Source organism: Pimephales promelas, chromosome 12, assembly GCF_988280905.1.
Source record: "Pimephales promelas chromosome 12, fPimPro1.hap1.1, whole genome shotgun sequence".
NCBI lineage: Eukaryota > Metazoa > Chordata > Actinopteri > Cypriniformes > Leuciscidae > Pimephales > Pimephales promelas.
The window spans coordinates 3,588,713-3,603,817 of NC_142780.1; the positions used below are offsets into that span (position 1 = coordinate 3,588,713).

Consider the following 15,105-nt stretch of genomic DNA (forward strand, 5'->3'; position numbering starts at 1 on the left):
TTTAACTTTTTACAGCTGATAGTTGAATTAAAGCCCGAGGAGTAACTATGAAAATGGGACAAAGCAGGAGAAAATAAAGAAGAATCTATGAATGAATCAAAAAATAAAGCATGTGTATTTAAGCAGAAATAAAGCAAATATCATCAGTAGCATACTTTAAAAAAAGTAGTTCTGAATATATACATATATAGCTTAGTGTACTCTCAAATTGATTAATCGCATCTGACATAAAAGTTTGTGTAAATATAATATATGTGTATTATATATCACACACACACACACACACATCATTTATTAGTAAATATGGAAACTATCTTTTTTATTTTTTCAGTTTTAGTTATGTTTTAGTGCATCAAGTAGCTAAAATAAGTAATTTTAAAATATATTTTATTTCAGTTGATGTTTATTTTCATTTCAAGTTTTTTTTCATGGTTCATGGTTTCATGGTCATGGTGACTGTGGGGGCCATTTTAGTACAGTGAACTCATTGTCATGTTCAAGAAACCAATTTGAAATGAGTTGAGTTTTGTGATTGGTGCATTATCCTGCTGAAAGTAGCCATCAGAGCATCCCTTCAAGGTAAACAAATGCTACGGTTGGCAAAAGGCAACTTCCTAAAACAACACAGCATGTATGTTCATTTTTATGTACTTTTTATTTGCATAACATCACTGTATGCTTTATGCTACACACACATTAGGCTATATATATATATATATATACACTTCCTCAACTTCTGTAATCTGTGCAGACCTCTTTAGCTTACATTCCACAACCTTGCAAATCATTTCAAACGAGTTTACCACAGACTCTGATTACTACCACTACTACAGGTATTACGGTCGCGCGTGTGACAGCCAGCGTGCGCGCAGTGGCTCGAGACGCAGGCGCGCAGGATGTGACGCTTTGCTGACGTGTATCTAGGGAAACCGAGGAAGTAAATGGTGGTTCTTTGACAAATATTGTGAGAGATCCAGTGGGGAAAAGACAGTGGCATGTCCACTAAACACGGGAGTGACTGGACTAAGAGACTGGAGTGCGTTGGCAGACTCAGGTGCGGTGACTTACACCAACACTGACAGCTTTGACTGACATCGGCGAAGCGGCTCGAGCCGAGGGAGAGAGCCTGAGAGAGAAACTGAGAGAGAGAGAGAGCGCACAAAGACAACAAACATACACACATAAGAGAGAGAGAGAAAGAGTTTAAATGCCGAAACTGTCTCTCTAGTGTTCAGACGTGTAGGGTTTAACGTGTCTTGTTGATAAGAAATGTGACTGATAAATTGAGCTAAAGAGATTAAGGAGCAGATAGCAAGTGCTGCAGTGAATACAACCCAGAGATTCAGTGTTTCTATTGTTAAATGACGACATACAGAGGTGTATGATCTCTGAGATGTCTACATAAGTCTCTATGGTGTTGTTCATTACTGTTCTTGAGTACCTTTAACTCTGTAAACTAATGTAGGCTATCACATATTGTTGTAATGGAAGGAGCTCTGTCTATAAAATCATACACTATACATTCATAAAAAGTTATGATCAAGTTTAGAAACAAAGTTGTATTAATTACTTTATTATTTTATACATGAGTAGAAACAATAATTGGATACCTAGCAGGATGGAAATACAGAGCTGAAGTAGGCAAAGAACAATCATCTTATGTTTTTAAATGTCTTTTGAAATTTGAGACTCATTTCTGAACTTTTATCAAACATAATGGAATATGTTACGTTACATGCCATCTTATGACAAAACCTCACAAAATTCACTAAATCCATTGCTAATACCAAATGATGTTCTGTTTTCCCACCTAAATGATGTCACTTCCTTCCTGGAATATTATTGTATTGAACTGGCTGGGATATTATACAGATATATTCATTAATCGCATCGCAAAGGGTTGAATTGAGCGCATTGCTTTGTGAGATACAGTTTTCCATGCATTGTGCTGATTTATACACCTTATTTAGAGAAATAGATGTGCATACAGTATATTTGCACAATATACACACTTCTTTCAGAAAGAGCCGGTAAAATCAAATATATTTTTTATAAATAGCCGATGATGAGAGTCGATTAAATCCTGTCAGTCAAAAGGGGCTAGTAAAATGTGTTAGGACTGCAACTCCCACTGTGAGAAGCAAATCTTTCTCGTGTTGAATTTAGGACAAGTTAACGTAACAATAACACGTTAACAGTTAAAAACAGCTTCATAAAAGTATTTGAACCTGGCCAGGTTCGCTGTGTTTCTCGACACCAAACATTATTTGTAGCACCTCCCATCTAGTACTATCTTTTCTTCCACTTTAAGACAAGTTATAGCGTGAAAAAACATGCATAAAGATCAAGGAATATGTTGAAAAATACAGTGCTACTTAATGAAATATGTCATGTCTCGTAGTCGCTCAGTCAGTGTTTCAACCGTGGAAAGATGTTAATATTTACTGTTAGTTATATATGCTCATGTTAGAATAAATTTGCCTTGAAGACAGGCGTTTATGATGCATACAAACATTTCAGTTTTCCTTTAAGTATGATTATTACTAGGGGTGTAACAATATTTCGTGTCACAATATATCCCAATACACATATGCAACCATATGTATCGTGGATAGTGAAAATATGTGTATAATTCATGTGTTTAAGTCATAGTGTGAGAAGTTTTCAAAGTTTAAGTGTATACATACTACATTAAACTACTATATAATGTCGAATATGATGTATAATAATGCAATAAGGGATCCTGCTAATGTCAAATGTCTCCTGTTGCCTGTAAAAATTGGCCTACATTGTTTTAAATATATTTAGCATAGGCTATTTGTCTAAAATAATTCTGTATTTTCAGCTTCATAATCTTGAATATGTTTATTCTGGTGTCTCTATTGTCCTGTGCTTTAGGTTACAAGCAGCAAGTCCAAGACTATTCATTTACACACACAATGTAATGTCAAATTTATAATTTTAATCAACAGTACATTTTTTTTGTTAACCTTTTATCATGTCTTGGATTATCGCAATAATATCGAATCGTGACATGAGGGTGTCGTTACACCCCTAATTATTACATGTGAAAATAATAAGCAATTGAATATAATAGTTTCAGCTCTGTTGTTACCTCTAATATTATAGTAATGTACCACATGAGAGGGTTCCTGGATAGTTTGCAACATTATTTGGGAGAGATTTTTTTTTTTATTTATTAGCGGATATCTCAGTGGCGGAGATATTTAGTATCGTAGCGTCTCTAATTAAAACAATACCAATCTAAATGTTTTGTTTGAGATATTTTGATAAGAGAAAGAAAAAGTGGAAACACCTGGAATATTTCCCATTAAAAATAAATGCCAATAAAAAAAAGGTCAGCATTAACGCAAACCACACTTATGTTCACTTAATTGATTAATAAAACTTACTAATATGATATCAACTGTTGAAAATGTGTTTAATAGTTGACCCAGTATATCAAGAGATGTACTATATGATAAGGACATGGCGAATCATCAATCATCTGCGGTTCTGCAGATCTGCTTCTTGATTTGCTTGTGAATTGGTTTTGTGGAGTTGTATGTAACGATCAGTAATTTACTTTCAGACCAGAGTCCAGAGATCACAGAGCATCATGGGTAAACGCAGAGCTCCTGAGCTGTACAGAGCGCCCTTCCCTCTCTACACTGTTAACATCGACCCGAAGACTGGACTGATCCTCACAGCTGGAGGAGGCGGCGCGTCCAAGACCGGGATCAAGAATGGAGTGGTACAAACGAATGGAGTGGTCTTTAACAAACCATAAACATGAGCAAAACGTTTCTGAAGAACCTGTTGCACACAATCTACAGCATTCAATCGTCTGATTGATAGTTCAGGCTTTATTTAACAATGGCTAATTATAATTATGTAATTATTAGGGCTGTTAGTTAAACGTGTTATTGCAAACCCATTTTAACGGCATTGACATTTTTTTTTTATTGTCTTTTTGGCCTAGCAAACTTTGTAGTTTTTTTCCACATACTTTGCATTAGGACTTGGCATGCGCGGCGCGGCACTATGAAACCAATTCATTTCAATGGCATGCGCCGCGTGAGGATGTTTTGTTGCTTTGTCAACCAAAGCACAAGCGGAGACCGGAAGCAAAACAACAGGCACGCCACACACACACTTGTTTGGGCTTAAGATCCGGCCAAATAGAGTGCTGAAGTGATGACGTCACTTTGTAGGACAACTCGGAAGCTAGCGTGCATGGGTTCCCTCGATCGAAAAGCAATGCATTTTCCCCATAGACTTTTGGAAAATCGCAAAAAAATAAGATTTGTGTTTAACAAAAGGTTGTGACCCTTACACGTTTTGTCTAGCAAGATAATCTTTACATGTTAATCCAAAATTTATACATTTTGAAGCCTAAAGATTTTAAAAATACAAGCAGACAATAAAGTATAAAAAAACACAAGCAGGTTATAACTGTGTGTTCTATGTCATAGATCAAAACGTGAAAATATTTAGAGTCTTTGTTCACCACAGACCTTATTTCAGGCGATTTAGCAAAAACCCATTCAAAAATCCCATAGACTTTAGAGCGAGGGAACCGGTAGTGCTAAAATGCTAACTCACTTCTGCGTTTTGGCCTACAGAGTGACGTCGTAACTTCGGCACTCTATAGTAGGTTAACGTTACGTTTTGAGTGGATGACGAGCGCGAGACGCCGAAATGGATGCCAGTTAGATTCTGAATGGAAAGTTTACTTTAAAAAGTTGCCCAAAAAAAGACCAAAGTGATCTGTGTGTTTTGTCGTTGTGAACTGACCTATCATCATATTTCGCAGCACGTCCAGTATGAAACACCACTTGATGATGGCCAAGCGCACACACACACAGCTGATGCGAATTCTCGTCAGTATTGCTTTCACCCTTTTATTGATGGACAGTGATACATTGTGTGAGAGATTATTTGCTCCAAGTGAGAATGTTACTGTGAAATTGAACACAGTAGCCTATATGCCAATGTGTTTTTTTTTTTTCAATAAAAAAAAAAAATTTGCACAAAGTAAGCCAATCCACTTTTCCAGCATTAAAATGAGAAAAAAAATAATGGGACAAAAAGAAATCAAGAGACATTTAGAATAAATAAAAATGTGCGATTAATTGCAATTAATCGTGAGTTAAGAATGACAATATTGCGATTAATCGTGAGTCAAGTATGACAATATTGCGATTAATCGCGAGTCAAGTATGACAATATTGCGAGTAATCTTGAGTCAAGTGTGACATTAATGCGATTAAACGTGAGTCAAGTATGACATTAATGCGATTAATCGTGAGTCAAGTATAACATTAATGCGATTAATCGTGAGTCAAGTATGACATTGATGCGATTAAACGTGAGTCAAGTATGACATTAATGCAATTAATCGTGAGTCAAGTATGACATTAATGCGATCAATCGTGAGTCAAGTATGACATTAATGTGATTAATCGTGAGTCAAGTATGACATTAATGCGATTAATCGCGAGGCAAGTATGACATTAATGCGATTAATCGTGAGTCAAGTATGACATTAATGCGTTTAATCGCGAGTCAAGTATGACATTAATGCGATTAATCGTGAGTCAAGTATGACATTAATGTGATTAATCGTGAGTCAAGTATGACATTAATGCGATTAATCACGAGTCAAGTATGACATTAATGCGATTAATCGCGAGTCAAGTATGACATTAATGCGATTAATCGCGAGTCAAGTATGACATTAATGCGATTAATCGTGAGTCAAGTATGACATTAATGTGATTAATCGCGAGTCAAGTATGACATTAATGCGATTAATCGTGAGTCAAGTATGACATTAATGTGATTAATCGTGAGTCAAGTATGACATTAATGCGATTAATCGCGAGGCAAGTATGACATTAATGTGATTAATCGCGAGGCAATTATGACATTAATGCGTTTAATCGCGAGTCAAGTATGACATTAATGCGATTAATTGTGAGTCAAGTATGACATTAATGCGATTAATCGCGAGGCAAGTATGACATTAATGTGATTAATCGTGAGTTAAGTATGACATTAATGCGATTAATCGCGATTAAATGTTTTAATCGTTTGACTGCACTAGTAATTCTATAAATCTGCAAATGTATCAAATATGATCCATCAGGCTTTTGAGGAAGGTTTATTAGTTCATTTCTCAATCATTACTGCATTGCATTGTATTGATAGATTGACAACTGATATTTATGTAAGTATTCGCTGTATACTCTTATGAAGACTGTGTAATTTCATCTTACTTTTGGGTCATATAAATATCAGCATCTGAACCAAATTACATATTTTTTTGCATAGTTTCAGATGTGTATGTCTTATTCTTTTATATTATACAATATCAGCCATGAAAGCCAGGTATAATATCAAATATGATGCTCAACAAAAGGCATGAAAACGTTATTTATTTATTTATTTTAGGATATATTAGGTGTTATTATAAGGGCACAAAGTAGAATTAGGTGCTTTTATAATTACCTTGTTTTATTGATTTCTATGGCTTACTGGCTTCAAATATTCATAATGAGTATTTATCAAGAAGCTCCACTGTTTGGATGGTTTAGTGTTGCTATTTCATTGCAGCACTTCCTGAGTCTGGAGCTGGTCGGTGGTGTGCACAGCGCCACCTTGCTGCACACTCACGAAACAGACACGCGAGCCACCATGAACATGTGTCTGGGTGGGGATGTGATCGCGGCGGGACAGGATGGCAGCTGTAGCCTGATGAAGTTCAGTCATCATGTGGCCAAACAGGTTAAACCTGCTGCTGAAGAAGGTGAGTAGAGGCCAAATCAACACATCGAGGAGTTAATGGACCCTTTTCACATTCAGGGATTCTCGGAAATCATCATAGTCCAAACTACAACAAATATAATTGTTTCGTTCCCATTTGGCCCAATATCACAAGAAATCCACAGTAGCCTTTCTATGACTTTCTATGAGCTTGATTACGGTAGCCAAATTTGCCATCAGCCGTTCCATTAGAAACACACACACACAGCAGCGTTAAGATCAGTATGAAACGATTGTGATCGATTTTGAGTGAAACAGCGTCCGTATTTTAATTTCAAGGCAATAAAACACAAAGTATATTGTTATAAATGTCCTTTTTTAAAATGAACATACAGTACCTGTCAAAAGTTTGGAAACATTTGTTTTTTAATGTTTTTAAAAGTCACTTCTGCTCACCAAGGAGGCAATTAATTGAATTAAAACACAGAAAACCATAATATTGTAAAATATTACAATTTAAAATAACTGTTTTCTAATTGAATACATTTAAAATGTAATTTTTTCCAGTAATCCAGTCTTAAATGTCACATGATCCTTCAGAAATCATTCTAATATGAAGATTTGTTGCTCAATAAATTATTATGATTATTATAATCAATGTTGAAAACAGTTAACATAAATTTTATTTGTGGAAATGGTGATACTTTTTCAGGATTTTTTTTTTTTAAAGTTCGATGAACAGCATTTATTGCATTTATTTATTAAATGTTTAAATATAAATCTTTTGTACCATTATAAATGTCTTCTCTGTCACTTTTTACCTATTTATTACACACTTGAATAAAAGTATTAATTTCAGTCTTTTTAAAAAAAAATCTTACCACAGATGTTTGAATAGTATCATTGTTTCCACAAAAAGAAATATGAATTGTTTTTAACATTGATAATAATCATAAATGTGTTGAGCATCAGATCATCATAATTAGTTGGGGGCCTTAAGCACATAAATAGGTAATTTCGCGCAAATTCATCTAAAAGCGCCGAATTTGGCACAGATGTAGCTCAGGTCATACTGAAATGATTTAGCTAGGGCGCCGGAGCCAGCGACCCTCGGGGCCAAGATGGCGGCCAAATCCAATATGGCCGCTGCCCGAAAAGGGTTCCGGCTATAACTTTTGAACCACATGAGTTACAAATACAAACTTGAAATGTTTTTCAGCTTAATTGATCATGGGAAACACATAGAAATGTTTATATTTATGACCCAGTATATCTGGACCCCTTGATCCTCCAATTCCAATATGGCCGCTGTCCAAAAAAAAAGTTTGGGCTGTAGAATGGGTCCTTAGACCTTTAAATAGAGTGATTTCTGAAGGATCATGTGACACTGAAGACTGGAGTAATGATGCTGAAAATTCAGCTTTGATCACAGGAATGAATTACACTTTGCAATATATTCACAGTTATTTAAATTTGTAATAATATTTCACAATATTACAATATTTTGATTTCTTTCAGAAACATAACAAAAATAAAAGTTTTCCAAAAATCTTTACAATGTTAATATTTTGTCTGTAACAAAGTCTGTGAAAATGGTTCAGAGTCATGTATACCCATTTTCATGTTTCCAATATATATATATATATATAAAAAAATAGGTTTTACCATTGCACTCGTTAACAGGGGCGGGAGATAAAGGTTCAGCCAGGAAGAGAGGCGGGAAAGGCCAGAGCGCAGGTGGAGGAGGAGACGCACCCCAGATGAAGCAGGACTCTCCTCAGGTCTCGGTGGAGGATGTTGCTGTGGTTCAGGGAGACCTCAGCCCACAGGACCCCTGCGTGAAGTGTGTGCGCTTCAGTGCTGACCTCACTCTTCTGCTGAGCGGAGGGGCCGACGGCTGCGTCAGGGTGTGGGAGGTGAGCTTTCCCATCGGTCTGTGCACTTTTTGGACAAAATAAGCCAATCCACTTTTCCAGCATTAAAATGAGAAAAAAAATAATGGGACAAAAAGAAATCAAGAGACATTTAGAATAAATAAAAATGTGCGATTAATTGCAATTAATCGTGAGTTAAGAATGACAATATTGCGATTAATCGTGAGTCAAGTATGACAATATTGCGAGTAATCTTGAGTCAAGTATGAAATTAATACGATTAATCGTGAGTCAAGTATGACATTGATGCGATTAATCGTGAGTCAAGTATGACATTGATGCGATTAATCGTGAGTCAAGTATGACATTAATGCGATTAATCGTGAGTCAAGTATGACATTAATGCGATTAATCGTGAGTCGAGTATGCCATTAATGCGATTAATCGTGAGTCAAGTATGACATTAATGCGATTAATCGTGAGTCAAGTATGACATTAATGCGATTAATTGTGAGTCAAGTATGAGATTGATGCGATTAAACGTGAGTCAAGTATGACAATATTGCGAGTAATCTTGAGTCAAGTATGAAATTAATACGATTAATCGTGAGTCAAGTATGACATTGATGCGATTAATCGTGAGTCAAGTATGACATTGATGTGATTAATCGTGAGTCAAGTATGACATTAATGCGATTAATCGTGAGTCAAGTATGACATTAATGCGATTAATCGTGAGTCGAGTATGCCATTAATGCGATTAATCGTGAGTCAAGTATGACATTAATGCGATTAATCGTGAGTCAAGTATGACATTAATGCGATTAATTGTGAGTCAAGTATGAGATTGATGCGATTAAACGTGAGTACTTTCAGTACTTTCTTCTGTACTTTCTTCCCAAGCACTGTCCTTGTCTCAACACATTTCCTCTCTTTGCAGTTCCCCTCTTTGAAAGAGAAGTTGAACTTCAAAGCTCACAATGATGAACTGGAGGATATAGACATCAGTCATGATAAAAAGGTAGCTTTTGGGTTCAGATTTGTATTAAATCGATTAAGAGCTGCTTCTCTATTGTGAATCGCGTGCTGATGTTGGCGGTTGTCTTCAAGTGTGCTTTGTCCAATTATTATGTTCTCTTTCCTAATGCAGCACATTGTAACGGTCGGCCGTGATTTCGCGTGCAGCGTGTGGAGCGGAGATCAGCTGGCCGTGGGTTTGTGTTGGCATGAAAGCATGCCTCAGATCACAGAGAAGACGTACCGCTACAAGGCATGCAGGCGAGTTGAGCACACTTCCTGACAGATGCCACTTTACACGAACAGGCTAAAAAAAAGGACTTGACTCATTCTGGACTAACCGGAGTGCTGAATGACTTGGCAAAAACCGGCATCATATGATCTAGGGCTGTCACGATTCCTTAATTCAATTTGAGTAATCTATTTAAAAAAATCCTTGATTGCAATTTCACAGTGTCGAGTAACCGGAAGAATCCACCGTGAGACACCAATGTGTCCCTGAGCATGACACTTAACCCCTAGTTGCTCCAGAGGCGTGTGAACTCTGATATATAGCAATTGTAAATCGCTTTTGGATAAAAGCGTCAGCTAAATGAAAAAAATGTACATGTTTCGAAACATGCAAACTATTGTTCACCGTGATTTCAAAATAAAAGTTTAAACCCTCACTGAGTTTGCATGCCCACATATTCCTGTTCAAAAAAAATGACAGTGGCTGAAGCATTTCTATCATAAAGAAGTGACCAAACATTAAACATTAGGGCTGGGTATCGATTCAGATGTTCAAATTCGATTCGCAAGCTAGATTTCGATTCTCTGTATTGTAAAATGTAAGTTATACTTGCGAGGAGTGAACATTTAGACATAAAGAAAAAGTATCAAACGTATCTTGGGCAGAAAAGTTAGCTTTTCTTTTACACGTGTGTGAAATCAAACAATATTTAATAAAAAAAAAAATATCGGCCGATATATCGGAATATTGGATTTTAAAACCCAAAAATATTTGTATCGGTATCGGCCTTCAAAATCCTTTATCGGTCGGGCTCTAATCTCCAGTTAACGAGCAGAGCATTCATTTAGTTCGCTATTAAATAAGAGATCTAGCGCTAAAAACAGTTCTCTTGTCTTCAATCGGACGCGCTCTTTAATCTATCACCGTTGCGGAGACTCTATTCATATCACAAAACAAATGCACACAAACGTGTCCCTGCTTGATATAGACTTTTATAGACAATTGAAATAGACGTTTTGATGAGAGAGGGAAAAAAAACTATCCGAGTGCGGATTATGACACGTAACCTCTGACGCTCTTGGCAAAAGGTCTGCCAATAAACCATTGAAGAACTCAAAACTAAATTTGCGGATCGATGGATTTATTTATTTTTAAAATTTTTAAAATTTTTAGCTACCTCGCGGCCTCGAAACACTACCGGCCCACCGGGAAAAGTCCGATTGCCCCTGATAACAACAACAATCCCCAGCCGTTGTGCTCTCTGCAGGCAATTATTATAATACACAATGTACATTATTGTGTATATTATGAATTTAAACAGTGTTGATCTATAAAACCGTATGATTACTTGCTTTTGATACTTTATTTGAATAAAATACTATTGCCTCATTGTTATTACATATGCATTTTAAGTCATTTTAAAAGCTTACGTCTTTGCTCAGGTCTATTTTCAGAACCTGAAAAAAAAAAATCAGTTTAATCTTCAAAATAATCAACCGATTACTCGATTACAAAAAAAATTATTAGTTGCAGGACTCGCAGCCCTAGATCATTCACTCCTTGATATTTTTGAATCGGTTCAACCAGTTCACTAAATCACAAGTCACTAGTGCTGTAGAAAAATGTAATGTGAAACCATTCATGGAAAGGGCCGGCTAGCAGCTGTCAGATATGCTGATGTTTTGTCATTGTGTTTTTGCTCACTTGCTTAAAAACAGGTTTGCAAAAGTAGAGGACCAGAAAGACGCTTTAAGACTCTATACGATCCAAATCCCTCACAAACGGGAGCGCAAACCCCCACAATGCTACATCACCAAATGGGACGGTCGCGCCTTCCTGCCGCTGCTCACGAAGCCTTGTGGGAATGAAGTTATATCTTGTCTTGCCGTGAGGTAGAGGGGATATCTCTGTATATCGTATGCAGTAATCAGTGTTATGGTGAAGTGTCATGTATTTCATGGTTGTGTGTTATTCCTCCTCAGTGACTCGGGAACATTTCTTGGTCTTGGAACGGTGACGGGTTCTGTGGGCATCTATATAGCGTTTTCCCTGCAGGTACAAACAGCAGAATCATGCGCCGTTTCACCAATCACTTACACACTATTCAGCTGCTTTAAAGGCATTCAATATAGGCATAATTGTGCTGTTCTTTAAATACATTAAAAACAATAAAATTCCTAAGTATTATAAAAACCTGATAACTGTAGAAATCATTCTAATATGATGATTACTGATTATTATGTGTGATGCATATTTACCAGGATCAGGGTTACATGGTTATTGTAGTTAACTAAAACTAAAACCTTAAAAAAAAAAAATTAAATAAATATTAACTAAAATAAAAATTGTATATAGATAGATAGCTGAAAAAAATAAATAAAACAAAATTCTAAATAATAATAATAATATTATTTTCATATTTATTTTAATATTATTATAATTTTCAGATTTAGATTTGGTTATTTTAATACAAAGTTAAATGAGATAAAAATGAGAAATGTTGCTTGCCACCTAGCTGAAAAAAATAAATAAATCAAAATTAAAAATAATAATATTATATTATTTTTTTTTATTTTATAATAATATTAATATAATATTATTATTTTTAATTTTGATTTATTTATTTTTTTCAGCTAGGTGGCAAGCAACATTTCTCATTTTTATCTCATTTAACTTTGTATTAAAATAACCAAATCTAAATCTGAAAATAAAAGTAATAAAAACTATATATACATATTTAACAAAAACACATTAAAACGAAAACATAAATATAAAAGTAAAAACCAAGTCAAAATATTAATAAAAAATGAATATATGAATATAAATGTCAAAAAGCAGCATTTACTGTATGTATTCTTTATTTGAAATAGAAATATTTAACAACATTATAAAAGTTATTTTTTAGTCAATTTAATGCGTCCTTGCTGTATAAACGTATTATATTTATTTAAAAACAATCTTACTGAACTCAAACTTTTGAACATTAGCGTAGGTAAAAAATCTATTTCTTAATCTAATAATACATGGACTGTTGTTCTCAATATCAATGTGTAATTATAACCCGAGTATCTGAGCACTTTTAGTATGATGCACGTCATCTCACATGAGATGTTAGGATGCTCATTTAGTAGTTCTCTGCCAATTTACACTGTAGACAACAAGGCAGCTCACTAGGCCTTGACCCAGAGCCAGTATATCAGCACTGACCTTCTCCTGATTCTCCCTCCAGAAATTGTACTTCATCCAGGAATCTCATGGCATCGTTGTCACAGACCTGGCGTTCTTACCCGACGCTCCTAAAAGTAAAGCCATAAAGGGTGATAATGAAGTGGTCATGTTGAGCGTAGCTGTCGACAGCCGCTGTCAGATACATGCGCTGTCCAACCGAAGTAAGTATGGCATGAAGTTGCACAGAAGTACTGCATGAATCAGATGCTAATTAAGCAGCATGGTACGAGAGATCTTGCTATTATTGCCCAGCTCTTTAGATAAAGTTGCTTATACACTCACCTAAAGGATTACTAGGGACACCTGTTCAATTTCTCATTAATGCAATTATCCAATCAACCAATCACATGGCAGTTGCTTCAATGCATTTAGGCGTGTGGTCCTGGTCAAGACAATCTCCTGAACTCCAAACTGAATGTCAGAATGGGAAAGAAAGGTGATTTAAGCAATTTTGAGTGTGGCATGGTTGTTGGTGTCTGAGTATTTCACAATCTGCTCAGTTACTGGGATTTTCACACACAACCATTTCTAGGGTTTACAAAGAATGCTGTGAAAAGGGAAAAACATCCAGTATGCGGCAGTCCTGTGGGCCAAAATGCCTTGTTGATGCGAGAGGTCAGAGGTGAATGGGCTGACTGATTCAAGCTGATAAAAGAGCAACTTTGACTGAAATAACCACTCGTTACAACCGAGGTATGCAGCAAAGCATTTGTGGAGAAGACACAACACACACAACCTTGAGGCGGATGGGCTACAACAGCAGAAGACCCCACCGGGTACCACTCATGTCCACTACAAATAGGAAAAAGAGGCGACAATTTGCAAGAGCTCATCAAAATTGGACAGTTGAAGACTGGAAAAATGTTGCCTGGTCTGATGAGTCTCGATTTCTGTTGAGACAGAAATGAGAAACAGAATGAGAACATGGATCCATCATGCCTTGTTCCCACTGTGCAGGCTGGTGGTGGTGGTGTAATGGTGTGGGGGATGTTTTCTTGGCACACTTTAGGCCCCTTAGTGCCAATTGGGCATCGATTAAAGTGTAAAGCATGATACAATATAACTTGACTTGACCATTATATTCGTAATTTTTCAACCGCTCTCAATTTTAATTGGTCAATCGAGCCATTGATATTTTGTATGGCATTTAATTGTCTTTAATATACTCATTTTGCAGTATTTTTTTCCATATGAACATAAGTTAGTACCCTGTTAAATCAGGCCGTGTTGATGTGTATATAACGCTGTTGTGTTTCTCAGGATCGTTCCCGCTGTGGCTGGTGCTGTTCTTCTGTGGTCTGATGGTGGTCGGACTCATTCTGCTCCTGCAGGCTCTCTTCCCAGGATTCATTTAGTGTTGCGTAGGAACATTTCACATGCTAAAATGCCTGTAAAACAAACCTGGATCTATGAAATTGTTCTAATCAATTGGAAATAATAATGGAAATGAGAATGACTGTGTTTAGCATCATGTTTAAACTGAAGTATCATCTCTGGAGTGTGAATTTGACCTCTGAATTCTTATGAATCAGACTTGATGAAGAATTTGGGTATTACCTGAAGATTGAGGGAAAAAAGGATCATTCAGGATAATCGAAAAACTGGTTGGAAACAGGACTGGGACGTCTCCTGCTCCACCGTGTGTCAAGAATGCCTTTTAATGGAATGGAGAAAAAAAAAAGATATATGTATGCAGGGAAATTCAACAGTGAATTTTTTTAAAATATTTAAAACAATGTAAAAATATAAATATACATCTAAAAACATATGCTGTTGCCAGCTCTGTTCAATTTTTTGTTGTAAAGATCCCACAATTTCCATTAAACCATCAAAATATGAGAAAAAAGTGATAATTTATTTAAAATATGAGGGAAAAACAAAGCACTAAACCTGGTTAAGCTATTTATCTGACAAAATTATTTTGCAAAAAAAAAAAAAAAAAAGGGCAAACTACAGCTGCTGGTTTTATTTTACTATTAAAAAAAT

The 15,105-nt window shown here is 35.9% G+C and overlaps 1 protein-coding gene across 1 annotated transcript; it reads left to right on the forward strand.

The window, feature by feature from the left end:
* The first annotated feature begins 894 nt into the window (after positions 1–894).
* On the forward strand, positions 895–14,887 carry preb (prolactin regulatory element binding). The gene is made up of 10 exons (XM_039651309.2): positions 895–1,054; positions 3,593–3,754; positions 6,619–6,811; positions 8,452–8,684; positions 9,583–9,663; positions 9,793–9,920; positions 11,610–11,783; positions 11,874–11,946; positions 13,121–13,280; positions 14,380–14,887. The coding sequence occupies exons 2-10, from the start codon at positions 3,620–3,622 to the stop codon at positions 14,472–14,474; spliced, it is 1,272 nt and encodes a 423-aa protein (XP_039507243.2). The 5' UTR covers positions 895–1,054; positions 3,593–3,619; the 3' UTR covers positions 14,475–14,887.
* Positions 14,888–15,105: the final 218 nt, after the last annotated feature.